Here is a 23,862-nt window from a genome sequence, read left to right on the forward strand (position 1 = left end):
ACTATAGATGGTCAGGGCCTCCATATTACGTTTCATAGGAAGCCTGTACCACCAGTTGATTCAGGACTGACTCCAGGGACGAGTTGTACCTGATGAATTGTCCACACTGTTCCTTACAGCTTTTGCAACCACAATGTCTCAATACCATTTCCTTTTTTAAATGTGTGAACTGTGACATCCGTGAAATCAAGGGACTTGGATGACCCCAGCACAGTTCAGGCAAGCACCTTGCAAGCTTCCCTAGCAAAGTTTTATCAGCATAGCTTCATGCAGACTTACGTCATCTGTGCTGCGGTAGTTCTAGGCCCCTTGTGAGCAGAGGATGTGTGATGGTTTTGCAGTACAGCCAACACTGTCCTAACTGTGTTCCCACTGAAGTCACTGGTTACAACTCCAGTTGACTTGAGTGGAAGCAGAGTCAGGCCAACAGTGAATATTCTTGAAATTTCGCCCTAAGACAATTAATACATAGGTACTGTGTAGTACTGGGATTGATCCAAAGGAGTGTTTGGTGGGGGGAGGAGCTATAATTTGCCACATAAAACCATTTATGCCTTTCTAATTCTCTTTCTTCCTCTGCCCTCTAGGTTCACAACAGAAACCTGCTGTCCCTCGACTTTGATCGTGTGACAAGAACAGAAAAAATCTACGATGATCATCGCAAGTTCACTCTACGGATCCTGTATGACCAAGCAGGCAGGCCTAGCCTCTGGTCTCCTAGCAGCAGGTTGAATGGAGTTAATGTGACTTATTCCCCTGGGGGACACATTGCAGGGATCCAGAGGGGAACTATGTCAGAAAGGATGGAATACGATCAGGCTGGCAGAATTATATCCAGGATCTTTGCTGATGGAAAATCATGGAGCTACACTTACTTAGAGAAGGTATGTGTCCTCTTGTCACTTACTGACGGCTACTCACTGTGTTTGCTAACTTAGGGCTAGAGTCTCAGCTGGCATAAATTGACTTCACTCCTTTGACTTCAGTGGTGTGACACTGATTTACACCAATGGAAGATCTGACCCTTAGAGTCTAATACACAGACATCTATGTAATCTACCTATTTTACGGTGCATACAACTGTAGAAACTAAGCCCAGACGACAGCTAAAGTTAGCACCAAGTATCCCCAAAGGGCAATATTCTCTGCCCAACCCCAACGCCCTCTGCGTGTGTTTTGACCCTGCAAAGCTTTGATTATTTAGATACAATAGTCCTTTGCTGAGCTGGATGTAATAAAATGCCTCCAGTAAAGACGAATTATATTCTAGTCAAGGTACAGATACTATGAGTGCTAATAAAGATAAGAGCACAGTAGGGACTTATTTTGGATGTTTCACGCAATGTAGACCCAACAGTCAATAAAGTCTAGCATCATGCCTTCTGCAGAGATCCACAGGAAGTAAGTGTGGCAGGGGCAGGTGGGGAAGGAGAGAGACCAGTCCACCCAGCTGGTTATGTAATGCTCTATGGTGGTGGGAAATGCCTTTCTCTTTGCTGAAGGGATCAGTAGGAGATTTAACCATAATCTCATCCATCCTCCTTTTAATCAATCTGTGAGCTCTTTGGGGCAGGAAATATATCTTCCTATGTGTTTGTACAGCCCCTAGGACAGTGAGGTCCTGCATTTGGGCTCTACAATGATATAAATAATAAATGAGGATAAAGCATCAAACTGTTTTCCGGTATGTGCATTACGTGCAAGTGAATTAGGGAACTGGGTTAAGAAATTTGCAATAAGTGGCTAGTAGCAGATGAGTTTCTTTTGTCAGCAGACAGACAGGGTTTCCTGTTTGGTTTTGTCAAGCTGTTTACCCCATGGTGGCAAATGGGGAAGTGAACTTGGGAGAGCTGGCTGGGGGTATTTTTGAATCAATCCTAACAAGGGGTCCCTGGTTCTGTGCCTTTAGTCCAAACCTTACACCAGTACCTGTTGCCCTTCCTCATTCTCTTCTGACCGCATCTGCTCACACTGAAGTGAGTCTCTCGCTTTGTGTGTACCTCTCGCTACTTAAGGTTATTGTTATAATTATTATTTCTCCTTGGGCCCACCTCCAGTGTCTTAAGTGCTGGGTATTGTACAGGCACCAAATAAGTTATAAATCCCATCATGAAGAGCTAACGCTGGACAGTATAAAACAGGGACTGATGGGAGGGGAAAGGAGAAGATCAACCAAGCAAAGTGGCCAGATGGCGATTGATCACATATTAGTTCCTCTGTGAAGTCTACAGGTCACTTAAATTATGCTGGCCACATATGCACTGTGGTGTGGAGGCTAGACAACCCATGTCCTGAAATATTTTCGTCTCTGAAAAATGTAGAATGATCATGCCTTAAAACTAAGAAAATAATTAATTCATTTTCCCCTCCAATTCTAGTCCATGGTGCTACTCCTCCACAGCCAGAGACAGTACATCTTTGAGTTTGATAAGAATGATCGATTGTCATCCGTCACCATGCCTAATGTCGCCCGGCAGACCTTAGAAACCATCCGGTCCATTGGCTACTACAGGAACATCTACCGGCCTCCAGAGGGCAACGCCTCCGTCATTCAGGATTTCACTGAGGAAGGGCAGCTCCTTCACACCTTCTACTTGGGGACAGGGAGGCGTGTCATCTACAAGTATGGCAAGCTGTCCAAGCTAGCCGAAATGCTCTATGACACCACTAAGATTGGCTTCACCTACGATGAAACTGCTGGCATGTTGAAGACAATAAACCTGCAGAATGAAGGGTTCACCTGTACTATCAGATACAGGCAAATAGGCCCACTCATTGACCGCCAAATTTTCCGCTTCACTGAGGAAGGCATGGTGAATGCACGCTTCGACTACAATTATGATAACAGCTTCAGGGTGACCAGCATGCAAGCAGTAATCAACGAGACACCGTTACCCATCGATCTCTACAGGTACGATGATGTGTCAGGCAAAACCGAGCAGTTTGGTAAATTTGGGGTCATCTACTATGACATCAATCAGATTATCACCACTGCCGTCATGACTCACACTAAGCACTTTGATGCCTATGGCAGGATGAAGGAGGTCCAGTATGAAATATTCAGGTCACTCATGTACTGGATGACTGTGCAGTATGACAACATGGGGAGAGTTGTGAAGAAGGAACTGAAGGTCGGACCGTATGCAAACACAACGAGGTACTCTTATGAGTACGATTCTGATGGCCAACTGCAGACAGTGTCTATCAATGACAAACCACTCTGGCGTTACAGTTATGACCTCAATGGAAACCTCCATTTGTTGAGTCCTGGGAACAGTGCCCGTCTCACCCCACTAAGGTATGACCTCAGGGACAGGATTACAAGATTGGGGGATGTGCAGTACAAAATGGATGAAGATGGCTTCCTGAGACAAAGAGGGAATGACATTTTTGAGTACAACTCAGCAGGCCTGCTCATCAAAGCATACAATAAAGCGAGCGGCTGGAGTGTGAAATATCGCTATGATGGCCTCGGAAGAAGAGTTTCTAGCAAAACTGCCCATGGCCACCATTTACAGTTCTTCTATGCAGACCTGACCAACCCCACTAAGGTCACCCATTTGTACAACCATTCCAGTTCAGAGATCACCTCCCTCTACTATGATCTCCAAGGCCACCTCTTTGCAATGGAGCTCAGCAGTGGAGATGAGTTCTACATAGCCTGTGATAACATTGGGACCCCTCTGGCAGTTTTCAGCGGGACGGGCTTAATGATCAAGCAGATACTGTACACAGCATACGGGGAGATCTACATGGACACCAATCCCAATTTCCAGGTCATCATCGGATACCATGGAGGTCTGTACGACCCCCTCACTAAGCTCATCCACATGGGGCGGCGAGACTATGATGTGTTAGCTGGGCGGTGGACAAGCCCAGACCACAATATGTGGAAACATCTGAGCAGCAACAACATAATGCCTTTCAACCTTTATATGTTCAAAAACAACAACCCTATTAGCAACGCTCAGGATATCAAATGTTACATGACAGGTAAGACTTCTCTTGGTTTGTTTTTAATTAGTGTATACACAAGCTGGTTTTTGCTCAGGTACTGGATAGGTTTCTTCTCCTTCAACAATCCAGACATTGTAGGGTCTTCCAGCCTAGACAGGGACTGAATTTCTCTTTAGAAAGGAAAAGAAAACACAATAGAGTCTTCCAGACTAGAAACCAGCCTGAATTTCTAATATAAAACAACAAACAGAATTTAAAAAACCAGATACACGCACCAAACTTTTCAGTTCTTCTTTGCACATAAATAAACAAAAGCGGGCACAAGCCCAATATACTTTTCCTTTGCAGGTCACCTTTAACCCTTCCACAGCTGGATCACTGGCCGCATACACTGTATTCATGAAAAATTTAAGCCAAGAACTACTCATCTAGCCAACAGGTTTTCTTTTTTTCTTCCTTACTGCTCTTTTTATTTTTTCCTTTATTTTGTTTCCGATTGTTCATTTCTTCAAACAACGCCAGCTTAGTTTCTGATCAGTGTCTCGATAACCCCTCTCATTTGTATATGGATAACTTTTGTTTACACAGTTTTGCGATAGAGACTTGCTTGTGTTTATAAGCTGCCTATAGGCTTGTTTCAGCAAAATGGCAACAACAACGTAAACCTTTTATCATAGCAAGGCATTACAGAGCCCTTTAAAATAGCAATACAGGTAATCCACCCCACAGGGTGAACAATTGCCTGTTAAAAGCCAGCAAAAACAAGGACTGTGTGTCTTAAATTTAATACCTAAATATGGAAAGATTTGGGACTTTCTTGATGTCACTAAGTGGAACAGATCCACTAAGCAGGTGTTTAAAAGTGGAAGAATGGCTCCTCAAAGTTAATTAATTTCAGCAGAAAAGATTCTAAGAGACCTGAGTCACTCAGAGCTAATGATCATATGATTTCATCAGGTGGAATTAATGAGCTTACTTCTCTAATATATATTCTGTGTGTGTGTTTGTGTAGGCCTTTCCAGATGAGAACAGACAAAACCTTTTTAACAACCACACTGTTGTGTATTCTGCATGTGCCACATATTTGACAGGAAAGCTGTTTGAGATGGTTTTAAAATATTGTATCAGGACTCTTTTCTGTATCCTCTTGTCTATTAAAAAAAAAGATGACTCAGTTACCATGAGTCAACTGTATAAAACTCATAGGGAGAGTCAAATTATAATTAATTTAAAAAACCTCTAAAAAGACCTAAATCTGCTTTTCGATATACAGTAACAGTATTGGTTACCCCAGCATTCAAAAATCAGGAGTCCAACCTTCAAAATCATCAGTTAATTTAAAATTGTGAGATTTTAAAAATAGAAAATTCTAGATTATTTTTAGAGCCTTTAGGATACATATCTTCAAGCTTTTCCCCACAGCCATGAGGGCTAGAAGCTTATGGTGGCTGTTTTTAAATGAAAGCTGAGCTTTTCAAGCAATCACCTAACTGCAGGAGTTGGGGCTTTAAGAACACCACCACATATTCCAAGACTCATGAAAAATCATGAGAGTTGGCATTAATGTTAATGCCAAGATTTTAAGCTCTCATATTTCAGTACCTTTTAGAACAGCAAAGGTGTGTCCATGCCATGAAGCTTCCAGTTTTCATCCACATGAAACCTTAAACCTGTCACTGGTGCATAGGTGACCATTGCCAGTTCTGGGCATAAGCCCAGTGTCAGTTTGCTGCAGTGAAGATGATTAGTTAAAGTTTTTGTACAAGTGATCTACACAAATTTTTATAGCCGTATAACTATGTTGGTTATGGATGTGATTTCTTACTGATGCTGTTATACCAGTACAAGGCCTAGTGTGGACACAATTATACTGGTATAAAGGTCCCTGCAGCCCCTAGATGCATAGGTGACCAGGGAGGCTCCACACGCTGCCCCTTCTTCCCCCCCCCCCCCCCCCCCGATCTCAAGGCTCCACGACGCCCATTGCAGGAACTCGACCAATGGGAGCACTCCACTCCGGCCGGTCGCACTGAAGCACAGAGCGCACAGAGTCTCCCTGCTGCCCCACCGTCCTAGCTGCCAGGAACTGTGCCATCTATATGAATTCATCCGAGCTGTGGAAGTGCACCAAGAACACCCAGAACCACTGAACTGCTTCTGACACCCACCTGCCCCTAGCCCATACCCCAATCCCTCCCGGCAGCTGGCCCACCTCCCCCAACCCTCCCTATCCTAGCCCCTCCTGCACCCCAAACCTCCTCTCCAGCCCCACCCCCAGATCCGCCAACACCCCAACCAGACCCTCAAACCCCACCCCCCCTGCCCTCCAACTTCCCTGCCCCCAACCTGAGCCTCTCCTTTACCCCAAACCCCTCCCTCATTCTTGCATCCAAGATCCACAGCTCAGCACCGAGTCTCCAACCACCCACACACATTCCAACCTACTTGGCCCCAACCCCGACCCTCTCCTGAACCCAATACCTTCATCCTGCGCCCCATCCAGAGCCTTGCCACCCCCACTGGGAGTCCTGCAGCCCGCGCACGCGCCGTGAGAGCGAGCCATGCCCCAGTCTGAGCCCCCTCCTAAACCCTGAACCCTTATCCCAAATTTTTGCATCCACCTGGACCCAACACCCCCTGCCCCCACTGTGAAGTGACGATACAGAGCCCACATGGAAGGTAACACGCCAAGAGGCGAGCGGTTGATCAATATAATGGATCTAGTAGTAATTAGTTTCTTTTACCTGAAAAGGGTACCCACCCGACCCAAGACCAATCAGAGAACTGGATTGTTTAAAGTCAGGGCGGAATTTCGATACTCGGTCCTTTGTGTCTTTTCTTATCTATGATAAACAAGTCTTCCTCTAATTCTCTCCTATACTTCTTCTAAACATCTTAATTACCCAGGAACACAAAGTAATTCAGCCTCATGATGTCTTTTGGGTGTATTTACCTTGTATGTTCATTGTTGTGCCTGTTTAATTGGGCTAATCTTTTATCAGACGTTCTTTATATTTTCTTCTAAAGCAAGAGCCTGTATGAGTTCTTAATGCAAAGATACTTGTTTTAATTTCTTTCTTTTTCTTTCTATAAAGTTTCTTGTTTAAACCCTTGTGAAAGTTCTTTTCATAGGCAGCCAAAGGGAAAAAGCCAGGCTAGTGGCTATTTTCCTATTTGGATCCAGGGAAAGCCAGACACGGGGAAAGAACGAAGAATTCTCTCTGTCTCTGGTGTTACGTTTTTCCCTCGTCCCTGGAGCAAAGGGCCGTGCAAGCCCGTTCGTGGTATTTGCATCTCCATTTTCCCCTGAGGGGAAGCAGAAAAGCTGGTTTCTTGGGTCACACGGTAGCCGCTGAGCAAGCCTGAGAGGAGGGGGAAGCGTTATTTTCCTCTTTTAGCATCCAAGATTGAATCATGGTGTCCCACCAAGGAGGGTTGGAACCAGAGGGAGAAAGGGAAGCTACCTGGATCAGGCCCCATAGATTAATTCCTCATCTGGTGCCAGCGAGTGACATATCCCAAGCAGCTACGTGAAGTGAGCTTGGGGGAGTTTCAGGTAAGCCCCCAAACTTTGGACGCAAAAGTCCAGGTTTGGGACAGGACCAGACTGGTGGACACTAAAGTCCAGGTCTGGGACTGGACGGCTAGATTACCACAGAGGGGGAATGAAGCGAGCTGGGGCAGGGCTTCGGGGAAGGAGTGAGACAAGGACAGGACCTTGGGGAAGAGGCAGGCAGGGCGGGTCCAAGGATTTTTCAAGCCCTAGGCGAAACTTCCACCTTGTGCCTCTCCCCTAGCCCTGTGGCAACTCTCCACCCCCTCCCTGCCCTAACACGTCCCCCCGCGGCAACTCCCCCCCTCCGCCCTGAGGTGCTCCCCCCGCAGCAGCTCCCCCCAGTCCAGGGAGCCATGTGGCAGCTCCGTGCACCAGCTCACCTCTGCTCCGCCTCCTCCCCCAGCACGCCGTCGCCACTCCACTTCTCCTGCCTCCCAGGCTTGTGGCGCCAATCAGCTGTTTGGTGCCACAAGCCTGGAAGAGAGAGAAGCAGAGTGGGGCGGCGTGCTCAGGGGAGGAGGCGGAGCAGGGGTGAGCTGGGGCAGGTAGCGGTTCCCCTGCATGCCACCCCCCCATTACTTGCTGCAGGAGGCCCTTCCTGTGCTCCCCTGCCCCAAGTCCCTCTGCCTAAATGCTGCCAACGACCGGGTCGGCCGAAGATCAAGCTGTTTTGGTCGCTGCCGAAGGACCTGAAATGCCGCCCCCCAAATGCTAGTGCCCTAGGCAACCGCCTAGGTCACCTAATGGGTCGCACCGGCCCTGGAGGCAGGGCAGGGGGCACAGCAGGGGTGTTTGGTTTTGTGCGATTAGAAAGTTGGCAACCTTAGGTAGGGAGCTGACCAAAAAAAAAAGCAGCCTCCTGGTCCTCCGTAGTGTGGGGGGGCTGAACAATAGTCCAACAACCTATCCTCATAAAAAAGTTGTCATGAAACACAACCAGGGAGCCGCTCCGCAAACAGCATAGTGGACAGGGATATCAGAGCCTTGTTTGCGTCCTCAGCAATGTCTGACAGCACCGAAAGGATTCTGACTATTAGTGGATCCAGCCCTGCACATCCATCCATGTACAGAGCTCTCATTGACGTTCCCAGGTTTCTATGCTGCACATCACATATGATGGGGATTCCTTGGCCATTGCGCTCACACCTGCCAATACACTGCTGTGGGGGGAAGGGGGCAGCGTCCTTCCTCACCCCTTGGCATGCTCTGGCTCACTTAGGTCATGCAGGTGCACGCACACAGACCAATGATACAAGCCTCAGGCTGTGTCTACACTTAAAATGCTACAGCTGCACCGCTATAGTACTTCAGTGTAGACACTCACGACAGTGATGGGAGGGGTTCCGCTGTCACCGTAGTTAATTCATCTGCCTGGAAGGCAGTAGCTAACTATAGTGCTGTCTGTAGCGCGGGTTTGGGATTTCTCACATCTGCATCTCTCAGGGTTATGGATTTCTCACATCCCAGAGAGACGTAGCTATGCTACTTTCAGAGTAGACCAGCCTCAGTCTCCCAGTAAACAATTTCCAAGCTCGTGTGTAGGAATTGGGAGCGTGTGGCAGGGAGAGTGGGCGGAGCAGGCAATTACATTTTGAGAGGCCCATTGTTCAACGTGAATATTTTAGCAGTCGTACACTTTGTGATGCAGAGCTTTGCTGCCAACATCGGGAAGCCTGATGGATTCAGCTGACATTTTCATTACACGTCTGCATTAAGCAGTCTCTCTCAGTGCCCTCAAATGAATGTGCTGTGAAATGTGTTGGTAGGGCTACTGTAGCTGAAAAAAACTGTACTTTTCTTTCAAAAAGAAAAAAAGATGTCATTGCCATTGGCAATTCTGTTAACCTCTCTTTCCACCTACTTACTTTTTCCTGTTCCTTCCAACTGACCCTCTCTGCCCGCCCCCCCAAAAAGGGGCAAATCCTGTTTACAGATGTTTTCAAAGTCAGATTTGTGAGAAGCAACCAACAAAGACTGGATTGAATCTTTTCAGACGTTCCATATTTTCCTGCTGTTCAGCAGCCCCCTCTGTGCCCCTTTTGATGGTGTTTTGAACACGTTTGGTGAATAACTTCTGCCCTATATAGATTTACTTTGTTCTCCTGGCCACCTGGTCCAGAATATGCATGTCAAAGCTATTATTTCACACTAGGAGGATTGGAAACAGGGACACCTCATCACCAAACAAAAAAAATAATTAAAGCTTTATTCACGCCCCCCCCGCCCACGCCAAGCACACACCTCCCCTTCCTTCCAAAGACACTTCTGAAACAGTCTGTGTGGTGAGAAAACAAAAGTGTTTTTATTACAGAAATCCCTCTTTCCATGAATCGATGCAAAGGCTTTCTGGGCCCATTCCCAAACTCAAAATTTTGGATTGCAAGAAAACAAGCGATAGTGTGTTTTTTTGGCTTTTGATTCTCCAATCATCCGGAAGCACATTATTTGTCATTTCCATCCCGTATGCATTTCCAATGGTCTCTTCAAAAACACGCATTTAAACTCATGCGGGGGAAAAAGCCATGTTTTTTGAACAGATCCCCTCATCCAGAATATCCCACTAGTGTCAACTCAATTTGATGAAATAAAAAGCAAACCTCTTGTTGATACACTGGAGCTTGAAATGAATGAATCACCAACACGATGCTAATTACAATATGGAAGTCCTAGACCCCTTGGGAGCTGATAGTTAATTAAACTTTGACCCTCATCACCTCAGCTTTTCCCAGCAAAGGATGCTATTCAGAGGCTGGATAAGTGATGGGTAGGTCCTTGGTGATTATAGTAGTGTCCATTTTTCCTTCCTTCCTTCTGGAGTCGACGGAGATAAGCGAGGTTAGAATCATCATATGCTCTGAAGTAGATAAATAGGGGAGTCTTTTATATGCTCTGCCAGGCAGATCCAGGAGCTAGCCAAGGGAGTTGTTATTTTCTCCAGCTAGCTACTCACTCGGCTGTCTTTCCTGTTAGCCTTGGAATCGAAGAGGTTAGAGCCTGAAAAGACTTACCAGGATATCGAGTCCCTCTTCCTGCCCAAGTAGGACTGTTCCCTATGGTTCATCTAGTAACATGTGCTCCGGTATAATGTTCAGCTTCCCAAGCAATGGGCTTGCTATCACTTCCCTTCCGGTTCCAACACTCCCCCTCTATCATAGTACAGAATAAAAGAGCTTCCTGAATAGTGCTCCACTGGGTTTGACCATCATATACATGGTGCTGCTCACGATGTAAGGGCAGGTCAGTTTGACTGTGGCAGACCCAATGTGTGTAAATGGAATGATCATGTGGAGGCTGTTTTTAAACAATATTGAAAAAGTAACTATAGGAACCTACCTATGCTGAATTAAAAGTGTGGCTTTTACCTACTCAGGCAATGGATACATCTTTAAGAGGTATATCTTGAACCCCCACTCAGTTCCTGACCCAAGTGCCCAGTACGTCTGTCCTGCTACTCCCTACCTGTATGTCCTGGCTCATGAGCACCTCAGTTTATCCCATAGCCTATAAACCACTTGGGATGCTTCCAAGTGACCGACATTAAAGCTGAGATTTTTCAAAGCCACCTAGAGAATCTGAATCCTTAGGCAGGTTTGAACAGCTCGACCGTTGTTATTATATTTTTGTTCCTGTGCTTTTTGCTCTACTTAGCACCATTCTTGTGCGTGATGCCTTGCAAACTCAGAACTTCTGGAGCCAGAACGATTGCTTTGGCCTTTGACATTTTTAACAAAATGTATATTTCAGCTGTGTGGAAAAGTGGAGGATTGGCTTGGATGCTGTTTGGTTTTCTGGTAATTTCCTTCATCCTCTATAGTTTTGGAATGTGATACTTTAAATAATCATTTCTGATGGTGTTACTCAGGTGCATGAAATGAGTAAGCTCTTTGTGGTCAGGGCTGACCAGTATACTTGTCCTAGGTTCGTACGCGCCTCGCACAATGGGGTCCTGGTCAGTGACTGGGACTTTTAGGCTCTACTGCAGTACAATTAACAATAAAAGGTAATCCTGCTTATGCTTCTCTCTCATCCCAGATGTCAACAGCTGGCTACTAACCTTTGGTTTCCAACTACACAATGTTATCCCTGGATATCCCAAGCCAGATATGGATGCAATGGAGCCATCGTATGAGCTTATCCACACACAAATGAAAACCCAAGAGTGGGACAATAGCAAGGTGAGCAATGTGACTACATAGTCTGTCTATTTTAGGCACCGGCGTGGCACTTGTCACCATGGGATCCAGCTGCAGTAGTCACTGTAGAAATTAAAATCAATCTGCTATTGCAGATGCTCAAGGGACCTGAGTGAAAGTCAGCCTGCGAGTAGCTGCTGTCCCTCCCCACTTCAGTAATGAAATGTGACTAAATAATCCCATCTGAAGGTCTTTATCAGCCATGGGTCCTTTCTGCGATACTTGCTGGTGATTGCTGAACAAAACTAATCTGTACTGTTTTTCTTTCTTAAAAAATATGATGTTACCCCAGATCACATGCTAGCTCCCTAAACCAAGGAATCAGAGCTGATAGAAAACACCTGTTGGATCATCCACCCACACCCCAAGACAGAATTGTTTTCTACAATATATTTTCTAGTGCTTTGTCCAGTTTGGTTTTAAAAGCAAAACAACTTCCATTACTTCCCTTAGGAGACTACTCCACAGTGTAAAAGGTCTCTCCGTAAGAAAGCTATTCCTGACAGCTTAAATTTTACTTGGCTTGATTTTGTCCCAAATCACCGTACACTAGTTCAGGCCTAAATCAGGATGCTTGTAGTTCGTTTTTGGTGGCCGATACTGCATTGCACAAAAAGGGATTAGCACCTTGAAAATAAAAGTCTCTTAAAACCGAAGCATCTTGCCTATCGCTCTCTTCCCATTAGGAATAGCCCAGCACAAACTCGGAGACCATACTCTCCAATGGATAGGACAAACTTCCTGTAAGTTAGACTAGTTAAACTGTGCAATGGCCTTCCAAGGTCTGTGGTGGACATCCCATCTCTAGGCTCATTTAAAACTAGTCTGGGCAAGGCACGGTAAAATATACTCTTGCAGACAACGCTGTATTAGCTCCAGTGGTATCAACTAGATTGTGTAACAGATCTTCCTCTTCTCTGACTCCTTGGATCCCAGATCTCAATGGGCTAAATACTTCCCTGATTTACACCAATGTTAATTCTGAGTTGCTCCATGTTGCCAGTGGAGTGACTTCTGATTCACATCACTGTAATGGCCTAACAGGTCAGAATCAGTTTCCTTCTCTGAGAAGAGTGAATAACAGGAGAAGAATCAGGCACATAACCCTTCACAGACACTGCATTTTGTCTTCGGAGCACATAACAGGATCCCAGAATCTCCTTCCATAATGTTGGGCTTTACTTGCCTTGCAGGGATGGGAGGTTGGAGACCTAATGCTGAGTTTGAGCATCACCCAGCTCGGAAATATCCAGCATGCCATAAACCTTGCATTAGGTTCAGCTTAGCTTAGTTATCCCCCTGCAGCTCCAGAGTGACATTTAAAATCCAATACTCTCTTGTGCTGCACTTTTTGCTTGTGACTGTGAAGCTGTCACTAAATTGTTTGTTGAACAAGTTCAATGTTATTGGCCAGCAGGGGATGCTTCGTGACCTCTGGCATATTGCAGAGCTGCAGCACCTGAATCCAATTTTGCTTCTTTTTCCCTTTCGTCTTGTTGAATTACCGAGTAATTGCGGGCGCTCGTACAGCTCTGTCTACTGGGGAGCAGGGGCAAGGGCTGGAATCAGTCATCATTTCATTAACTATACTGCTCTCAGTTTCATGAGCACTGAGGCTCTGATACCTGGGGCTTGTTGGCTGCAGGGGAAGGATGGTCCAGCTCAGCTGTTGCTCCTCAGCACACTGTAGGAGGCAGAGGCTGATCTGTATTGTTTTGACCATGGAATGAAGTAGGCTATTGTATATTTTAAAGTAACTTCCCCAGGGGAGGCTCCTCCATGCACACACAAGGCTTGACTCTTCCTGCCTGCCAAATCTGATCGATCAGGAGTGCATTCTGCCCATCCTGTCAGTTTTAAAATGGAGCCAACCCTTTTTTCCCCTAACAAGAATAAACTTATTTTTCTCTGTCGGGGGTTAAAAACGGAAATGGCCTTGGAGTTCATGCACAGGACTGGGATTTAGGAGCTCTAGGTTCTGTGCAGTGTCACGTGGGGGGAAATCCTCTCCCCAGTGACCAGGCTGGACACTGGGAATCTCTGTAGGGTGGTGCTGCAGTGCTCTCAGATCCCACAGAGCCTACTGCAGCCCCTGTGGCCCTAACACTTCTGCCTTGAGGAGTTGGGGGAGGCCGAGGGGATTGACATAGTGACAGATCTCTGGACCTGGCCTGCCATTGCTCCATCCTCCTCCATGTGGCCAAATGGAGCTGGGCTCTGCTGTGCAGGTGCACAGTCCCTGTACAAACTCACTGCATCCTGTCCCTGCCCCTCCTCCGCACTGAAGCCACACCAGTTCCACCCCAAGTGAGCTCTCTATGCCTACCCCGAAGGGGTAGAAGTTGACCTTTCGTGCAACAGTTTCTTCCATGCACTAAGTCTGCTTTAATTGGATTGAATGACTTAAACTTAAAGGCCACAAACTTAATGCCTAAAGCTCAGCAACTAAATCAGAGACCTGGTCAAGAATTTTCTGAGAAAACGTGTTTTTCCTTGGAAAATGCCAGTCTGTCAAAACCAAACCTGTTCGTGGGAAAGGGTCAAGTGTGACAACTCTCCCAATTCTAAAAAAAAAACCTGAAAAATAAAAGTTTTGAAACTCTTCTAGGTAATTTATTTCATTATTTATTTTTTCTTGGTTATTTTAATTAATTTATGCTGAAAAAAAAATTAAAAAAATTAAAGGTCAAAGTTGTAATGAAACGTTATGAAATTATCAAAACAAACACCTTCAAAAATCAGATCAGTAGATTTTTCAGATAAGAAAGAACCATAGCTCTGCTCTCTGCCATCTTCAACTCAGATGGTAATTTTCTGTTTCTCTTCCTTGCTAGGTCCTTAAAATGGGTTGGAAGATGAAACATAAATGATAGATCATCTCCTCTGACCTCTTGTGTAGTGTAGGCCAACCAATTACACTCAAGAGTCCCTGCATTGGGCCCATAACTTTTTTGTTTAACCTATAGCATATCTTTCCGAAAGACATGCAGTCTTGACTTAAAGATTGCCAGTGATGGAGAATCCAACAGGTCCCTAGATAAGTTGTTCCAATGGTTAAGTACCCTCATTGGTAAAATTTGTGCCTTCTTTCTAATCTGAATTTTTCTAGTGTCACCTGTGTTAGGGAAAATAACCCCCCCTCTATTATCTTAGGCCCTAGGCCTTTGAGCAAAAATAATTTAGAACTTTAATGTAGCTTGTTTTACTGTATAAAGGGCATGCTGAGGCAGAAAGATGTAGTCAGGGCCCAAAAGAGGAACTAGATATGGATAAAGGGGAACCAGGAGATCTGTTTTGATAACAGCTGACCCTGCTGTCGAGACTACAGAAAAAGTGCTAAAACGGAAAAACCGCAGACATGACTGGCAAAGACTATAACAGGAAAATAGGAAAATGTGTGAGAGTTGCTTGCTAAATAGCAATATGTATGCCATAGGGTAAATATTAGTCATGTTTTGCAGCATTAGCAATTTGAATTCCAAAATAAGGCTGTATCTATGTGTAACGTTTTGCGGTTTTAACCTTTATAAGCTCAGTAACATTTGTAACAGGCAGGTCAGCCTAACCCTTGCAGGGGGACACGCTGGCCTCCGCCTGTGCACAGGTGTATATTCAATAAAGGTGCCTCAGGCTGTCTGATCAAAATATAGAGGTGGTCTTCTTTTCCCCGACACCTGTCAACCTCTGGATCTCATTATGCCTTTCTCTGGTAGATGAACAAATTCTCTACTGTCAGAAATCTCTGCCCCGTGTAGGTACTTGGAGACCGTGAGAGAGTCACCTTTAGATCTTCTCTTAGATAAACTAAACAGACTAAGCCTCTTTATTGTATAGCCGTTTTACTGATACTCCTCTCTTTCTGTGGATCACTACAGCTGCAGTCATAGCACAAAGCAGACTCGGTTGCTGCCCTGTGTCTGGATCATTTTGCGTAAGAAAGCCAAGCTAAGCTCCTTTACTCACCCAGTGGCCACTTTCACCCCTCTCCAGTGTTGTAAGGGGGCATAGAGGAGGCAAGACTCTGGTGTAGCTAATGCAAAGATGTTTTACTTGGGGTACTGTGTTATACCAATATAATAAAACCCAGCAGGATCTTATTAAGAGGGGTAAGGCAAAGATGCCACATTTATTGTAAACATAAAGCAAAAGATAAAATAAACAACGTTGTTTAACTACTTATTCCTATCACTACTTATTCCTTACACACACACACACACACACATATAATATATTGATTCACACAATCATTCATTCAGATTCTGCACAGGTGTTATAGTTACCAGCCTAGAAGTTGCTGATGCCAAGTTACTGGCCAGGTATCTTTGTCATGAAGATGGAGCCGAGTCTGTGTCAGATGCACTTGATGCTTCTGGAGGTTGGCAGCAGAACCAGAGGCTCAAAGTTCTTAGTCTTTAGAGTCCATTTTTATAGGAATTAATTCCTATGTTAGTCTATGGGAGCTGTCACATTCCTGGTGGCTCCACACTGTCTGAAGTGGCACATTCCTTCCAGGTATTTGGGGTGGATCCCAGTTTACCCTCCTGGGGTTGTCTGGAGGTCCACTTGACACATTCTTTGGCCGATGGATCCTTTCTAGGCTGGCACCTCCCTAACTATTCACATACATTAAGCATTCATTAACATACATTCAATATTTTAGACAGAGTCAATTACCGGCTTAAGGCTCACAGCAGGGGTGGTAACATAGTGTTTACTTCAAGAACAAAGTCAATTAACTTGTTTGTAAGTTTTACATTGTAACAGAGTATCCTTCACAGGACAGATACAATTAATGTTTTCTGCAGAGAGGAGCTTACAAGTTTTAACAGAACTGAAAGATTTTTGTAGTTGGTTAAACTGGAGGCGGGGTCACTGTCATTTGGAGGAATCACTGTTAGTATCTTCTTTAATATCCCTACATAATCCCCCCTTTTGACACTACAATATTTATATAATCATTAGTGTCACTTTCTTTGTAAGCTGTTTAAGAGAAGGTACTGTGAGGCAACATGCATTTGGGATTCCAATTTAGCATACATTGTTTTTATCTGAAAACACATGCCACACATACCAATTACACAAATACAATTTAATATCAAGACTACTATTAAAGGGTGTAACATTACTGATAGGATGCCAGTGGTAGTCGGGGACCATCCAGAGAATATATTATACCAGTGGTAGGTTGTAATTTGTTTCTCTGCGGTGGCAATTCGTAACTTGTTCCCATTGGCATGTATAATATGAATAGTCCGATTTTGTACTTGGTCATATGTCTGTTCTAAAAATTTGGTCACTTCTTTGCTTTTAATTAGACTATTAGTAAGATTTTGCCATTTAATTCCAAGGTCAATTGAGCAGTTGTACTTGGTGAAACTGGGGGGGGGGGGTCACTGTCACTTGGGGGAATCACTGCTAGTACTTTCTTTAATATCCCTACAACTGGACCAAAACTGAGGTCTCAGTGCCTCTCCCCAGTTCTTGAGCTCCCACACTATACCTGTCTGAGTCTATAATGCTACTGTCACTCCATAAAGTTACCTTAGTCATAGCCTAGACTCAGCAAGTCAACAATAAACCCATATTTTAGTCCGGAAAATATACACCCGTGGTATATTGGTACAAGGAGAAACAGGGAAACGAGTTCAAATTTCTTTCACATCTTGGCTATTTATGATGGGAAATGGAAGCTTTAGGTGTCACGGTGAAAGGCACTATTTAAAAACAAGAGGTGATAGAAGCTAGCTGTGATATTTTAAATCCTCAAGAACTGCAGGCAAAATACAAGCGGCCATTTCAAGCGCGCTATAATGTACTATTCTCTTGAGCTCTGTACAGCAGCAAACAAATAGTGAAGATCAGTCTCCAGTGGGTCATTTCTAGATAAAGTAAAATGTCACCTTAGGGCATCTGATTAAAAAAAATTGGAAGGAAAAACAAACCCAGAATAGAGATGTCAGTTGTGGATAGTGACAAATATTAAAATAAAATAACCAATAAATCCCCTCACAACTCCCTCCTGCTTTAATGCTGTTTTTATATTGTACCTCTGGGTTCCAGTTGCCAAAAGCTACAGCATTTTTAGAGAACTCCTCTCCATGCCATCTTCAGCTCAGATGGTAATTTTATGTTTCTTTTCCTTCCTAGTTCATTAAAATGGGTTGTCAGATGAAACAGAAATGATTGAGCATTTCAAAGGCAGGGATACGCTGTCCCTTTGAACTCTTTTCCCAGTGTAGCATACAGGCTGGGGTTGTGATATTTATATATATAAAGATGATTTTTCTCAAATACACTCTGTTATTAAAGGGATACACTCAAGGTCATCAGATCTTAAAATTAAGCAGTTTTCAAAGTCCTCCCATATTAAAGGACTCACCTTCAAGATAACTGAGACATTTTTAATTATTATGAGTGATAATGCATTGCGCTGCCATGGGGGAGACCTCAGTTTGCAGACTTGTGTCCCTGGATAGTGAAAGTTGGGAATGGTAGAGCAGCACCACAGCTAAGCCCCTCTGGGAGCCAGCACAAGTGCCTTGTCTTGCTCAGAGGCAACCCCTCAGTTTACTCCTTGGCTAGTATGATTATAGCTCTAAGCAGTGTCCAGTGGTAGGGCACAGGATAGGGAGTCAGGAGACCTGGTTTGTATTCCTGGCTCTGCCACCAATTCACTGTGGGACCTTGGGCAAGTCCCTTCATTTCTCTGCACCTCCTTATTGTTGATTGAAATTACTCTTGCAGTGAGGTGCTTTCTAACGCTAAAGGAGGAGATGGTCCTTGCTAGACGTAGACAAGACAGACAAAACAAGCAAGATGTTTGAGGTCCTGTGGTACATTGTGATCTTTATGTGAAAGGTGCTAAGTGCTATTGCTGTTATATCACGGGCACTCCCACTAAACCCCAGTCTAGATATTATGTCCAGATGTATTTGGGGTTTTGTTTTTTATTTCTGAATGAGGATGACCATATGAGTTGGTGAAACATTGTATCACATCATGAACCTCACAAAGGCTGTGTGTTGCTATGTCAAGGAAAAGTCGTGTGTTTTAAAAACACAAAGGAGGCTAAACATGTTTTAAATCTAGTATTTAATGGCCCTGATAAAAAACAAGGACATTTCGTCTGTCTGTTCCTTAACTTAGCCATCTGCCTGCATATTCCCCAGTTCAGAGAATACCTGCCCTGCTCTGCTGTGCCAGGAAGGGGCAAAGTTACATTTCAGCTGTGTCTTGCAGTGTCAGCAGAACTTTGGAGTTGATTAATAAGGAACCCAGCATTACGCCAGCTGGTAATCAGAACAGCTGAGAAATGGAGAAGGGAAAAAATGCAGCTATGCAAATTCTCCAGGGCATCCTGATTCTGAAGGACACGAGCACTTTGTCAATATGGAATCCAGAATTGTTTGCCTGGAATTAAATGGCGAGGCCAGTGAAGGGAAATCTCATGTGGGGCTGCATCTATAAAGGTCATGGTTTGGCTGGACATCCAGAACACCAGCACCCTTCCTCTCCGTGAAATGAAGTAAGCTACTCAGTAGTCTCATGAGGGAGTAGCTGTTGAGAAATAGACCAGAGGTACATATAAATGGAAGGGACCAGTTCTGTGTGGGGAAGGCTGGTCTAGCAACCCCTTCATCATCTCGAGTTCTGGGATACATATTTAAGAACAGGCAAACCAGGTCCCACCCTATAAGAATCTCCAGGCATTTTTGCCCAGAATTCAATGGGAGTCTAAGCTTTTGCTCTGAGTCCCAAAACAGGTTTAACAACAGTGGGATTTACTATTCTTGCCCCTCTTCCCTCCCTAATCACGACAGGGATGGCAGCTGAAATAGCTCAGGACACAGGCATAGCTCGTATTGTTCCGTGACAAGCCTGAGAAAAGGAGGGCAGGCTAGAACCTCCACAGAGAACCTGTTCCTCCAGACCAAAGCAATAGACAAGCTTATCCAGCCAAATTTTTCATGGCCCATTCAAGCCGTGTAGGATTTGCTCATTACTGGACCTGCTCATGTCGCAGTTGATGTCAATGGCAAAACCTCCTCTGACTTCAATGGGGGCAGGCTCAGCATGTGACTCTAGTCGGTCCTCCTGAGCAGCATCCAGAGGCTGAGGTTTTGTTGTTTTAACTCAACACCTTTCCTCACAGAGCAGTCACTAGGCGATTCAGGTGTTCCATACCACTCAGGATCAGGTCCTCTGGGAGTTTATAGCATTCACATCTGTAGGGTCGTATATTTGGCTCGTGTTGGAGAAAGGGATGGTTTTGTGCCTCTATCACTGGTCCCCATTGTGTCTTAATTGAGTTCACCTACAACCCCGCTGCTTTCAGGTGTCTCGCACAGGGGATAGGTCAGTACAGAATTTAGCCTCATAGGGCCTCCCACAAACTTCTAGTGACACATTTAGCAAGTCACTTGATCGTCTGTGCCTCACTTCCTTTGTGGCTAAAATGGGGCTGGTAATATACCCTCTTGGTCATCCTCATTCATTGTTGTAAAAAGCTTTGAGATCCTTCAATAGACAGTCCTGTAGCCGTTCAGCCTCTTATTGCGAGCCTATTATAAATTGAATATGTAACAGCAAAATAGAGCAGCTGCTTGATCGCATGCTTCAATGACAGGTGCTCATAATAGACCCATGTAAATTAGCATTGACTCAGCCAAGACACCAAAGTTAGACTAATCATGGAGTCTGAATTGTCCTCTGTCACTCCTAGAAAAGGGTCTCTCCAGGAAAGGTCTAAGGCATATTGAGGGAAATGGGAGTGTTCAGCTTCCAAGGCTGTTAAGCCAGCACCTTTTGCAGCTATTAAATTCACCTTAAAAAAAAAAGTGAGGGTGGCCCCCTTTCCTCTGTAACCGATTTTTAATGCTGGCTGTCGTTACCTTATTGGATGAAGCCCTTGGCAGGGACAGGGGACTTTTGTTACAGCGTCGTCTCGCTTTTGTGAAATTTGAGCAGGTAATTGTTCCTGGACAGGAGTAGGAAAGAAGACAGCACTCCCGTCAATAGATGAGTGTGTTTCTGCAGACGTTTTGCAGTAATGATAAGCCGCTGAATCACTCAGGGCATTTGCTTTCTTATATGCGAACACTTTGCATTAAAACCGTCTGCAAGTGATGTAAGGCTGTGGTCCCTATTCAGTTCTTGCCTCTGTAAAAATTGAGCTTCAAGATTGGGTCCTAATAGCCAAGGACCTGATCCCACAGGAAGACTGGGAGCACTGTATCAGTGAGGGGAGGGGAGCGTTAGCACCTCACTTGACTATTGAATGATCCAGTTTGGCCAATGCTTCAGGTGGCATTGAGGGACTCTGGAAAAGCGTGTTTTGGCCAGAGTGAGGATCACACTGTGATGCGCAGCCTTGGAGTATAGTGCAGGGTGGAATCAAAAACAGGGTTAAAACAGAAGGAAACTGCTCTATTTAAATACTTTGAGCTTATTGAGCACCTTTCCTCAAAGCATTTTACGAATATTAATCACTAGAAGATTCCCGGTAATCAGCTATGAATCATTTCTGATTTACAGATGAGGAAAACTGAAGCATGAGCAATTAATTTACTCAAGGTCACAGAAGGAGGGGGTAGAATGCAACTGTCTCTCACTGTCACCACTAAACCATAATCTCCCCTCCACCCCAGCATTCCACTGTGTCAAAGGGATGATGTTACATTCAATTCAGTGTCTTGGCGTGATGGCAGTAGGGAGAATAGCCTGCAAGCACAGGAATCTCAATCAGTTGTTTCATTAAAAAGACTTTATTTTCTAGACCAAAACTAAGAAGTAGCTAGAGGAAGCAGAACCCTTTGGCTCTTGGATCACACCATGTTATTTCTCTGTTCTCCAATGTGCTAGCGATACCTTTCAGTCCCCTGGCGTCTCTTTCTAATCTGTGTCTCTCTCTCTCTTTCTCTCCCTTCCCAGTCGATCTTGGGAGTGCAGTGTGAAGTGCAGAAACAGCTGAAAGCCTTCGTCACCCTAGAGCGCTTTGAACAGATCTACAGTTCCAGCATCGCCGGGTGCCGGACGGTCAAGGAGAACAAGAACTTTGCCTCGGGAGGATCTGTCTTTGGCAAAGGGGTCAAGTTTGCCATGAAGGATGGGCGTGTGGCCACCGACATCATCAGTCTGGCCAACGAGGATGGGCGCCGGATTGCAGCCATACTGAACAACGCCCATTACCTGGAGAACTTGCACTTCACCATAGAGGGAGTGGACACACATTATTTCATTAAGCAAGGGCCGTCAGAAAGCGACTTGTCCATACTGGGCCTCAGTGGCGGGCGGAGAACCCTGGAGAACGGTGTGAACGTTACAGTGTCCCAGATCAACACAGTGCTCAGTGGAAGGACTAGACGTTACACAGACATCCAGTTCCAGTATGGCGCACTGTGTCTAAACACCCGTTATGGGACCACCTTGGACGAGGAGAAAGCCCGCGTGCTGGAGCTAGCCAGGCAGCGCGCCATAGCCCAGGCCTGGGCCAGGGAGCAGCAGAGACTGCGGGTTGGGGAGGAGGGCATTCGCTCGTGGACAGAAGGGGAGAAGCAGCAAGTGCTAAACACGGGCCGGGTGCAGGGCTATGACGGCTACTTTGTGATCTCAGTGGAGCAATACCCAGAACTCTCAGACAGCGCCAACAACATCCATTTTATGAGACAGAGTGAAATGGGCAGAAGGTGACAGAGAGGGTCAGTGCGGTGACTTCTTGCCAAAGACAGCTACTCTTTTGTGGCCACTTACCTGACTGTGTTGTACTCAATCCTTTTTCTAAACTGAACCTGGCGGGGGGGGAGGAAAATAAGGAGAGAAAGAATATGGTTGCACTGTAACTCATGCAACATACTTTTTTTTTATTTTAAATTTGGCCTTCACATGTTTTTTGCAATGAACAGAAGGTATATTTTGCCGTAGTGTGATCACAGTGAAATTTACTCTCTTTTGTCCTTTTTTCCCTTTTGTGAGGAATTTAAAGTGGGGAATTGTCAACGTACATCCATGGGTTACTCGGTGTGAAGTGAGAAATGGGTGTCTGTGCTAACTTGTTTCATCCTAATCCTTTTTTATTTGGGACAGGGACAGATAGCCTTCCACTCGAAGAACAGCTCAGAAACGCTGGGCATGCTGGAAACGGAAGATGACAATGATTCCGAATCTCTCAAAGTGACTGTCTGAATTGTGTGCCTCAAAAGAGAACTTACAAGGAGTTTTCACCTTTCACTTGGGACAGAAAGTGTTTCTTGGGCTCCTGCTGCACAGAAGTAGATTATAGTGGCAAAAGGAGCTGAATATATTAACTTGCAAGATGATTCTCTTCCTTCCTGAACTGGAATTAAAAAAAAACCCAGTCTTTTTCATTATGATAGTAGATTTTTTTTCTCTTTCTTTTTTGGTCCATGCACAAATCCTGTTTTTAGTTTAAAAAGCCAGTAAAGGCCAAGAAAGATGCTCTCACTCTATTGGAAAACATCCTGTCTCGTGCTAGAGCTGTTCTCTAGGTGCGTTGAATGCACCAAAGTTGTAGACATAACCCCATTAAATGCGTAATATTTCAGTACACCAGGTTGTGTGTTCAGCAGTCTGCTGGGCTGTGTACAATAAAGCAACTTCATTTTTAGGAAGCTAATTTGAGTCTGAAAGTAGGATAGTCTCCCACGTACCATTGAAGAGTGCAGCAAATCCATACTCCGGCATTCTTGCTTTTCGGGGCTGTCTTTAGTAGCCTGGAAACTGGTTTTCAATGCCAGGTTGGTAAATCATTTATGGTTATGGCAAACGTGCCTTTCTGGGACTCTGTCAGCAGGGAATTTAAAAGGTTTAATCAGCAGCAGCAGCAGGGGAAATATTGGAACCAACTCTCTAACTATTCCTTTGCCCTTTCGCCCCACTGGGATATGAAGGAGCTCAAATTTTGTGAGTAGCCCAGTGAGGGTTAGCAGCAAACAAGGAGGTGTTTGAATAGAAATACCCACTAGAGAAGAGCCCAAATAGTTTACAAGAAACTGTTGCCAAAGGTGCTTGACATGCTAACGTAGTTTGTACTCACATAAGCCCTGTGTTGTGGTATGTGCAAGAGTCCTTGTGATTCAAGTTAACAAGGAAACAAAGCTGAGCTTCTTCCTGAGGAAATTCTCTGCTGATATGGGGCAC

The 23,862-nt window shown here is 44.9% G+C and overlaps 1 protein-coding gene across 7 annotated transcripts in view; it reads left to right on the forward strand.

Annotated features, from left to right (window-relative positions):
* Positions 1–23,069, forward strand: part of TENM4 (teneurin transmembrane protein 4) — a 971,473-nt gene extending 948,404 nt beyond the window's left edge. For all 7 annotated transcript variants that reach the window (XM_075061790.1, XM_075061784.1, XM_075061786.1 and 4 more), the window contains 4 exons: positions 588–884; positions 2,379–3,993; positions 11,546–11,688; positions 21,637–23,069. In XM_075061790.1, coding sequence (XP_074917891.1) covers positions 588–884; positions 2,379–3,993; positions 11,546–11,688; positions 21,637–22,395 — 2,814 coding nt within the window. In that variant the 3' untranslated portion in view covers positions 22,396–23,069. The remainder of the gene's footprint in view (positions 1–587; positions 885–2,378; positions 3,994–11,545; positions 11,689–21,636) is intronic.
* Positions 23,070–23,862: the final 793 nt, after the last annotated feature.

Source organism: Chelonoidis abingdonii, chromosome 1 (genome assembly GCF_003597395.2).
Source record: "Chelonoidis abingdonii isolate Lonesome George chromosome 1, CheloAbing_2.0, whole genome shotgun sequence".
Taxonomy (NCBI): Eukaryota; Metazoa; Chordata; order Testudines; family Testudinidae; genus Chelonoidis; species Chelonoidis abingdonii.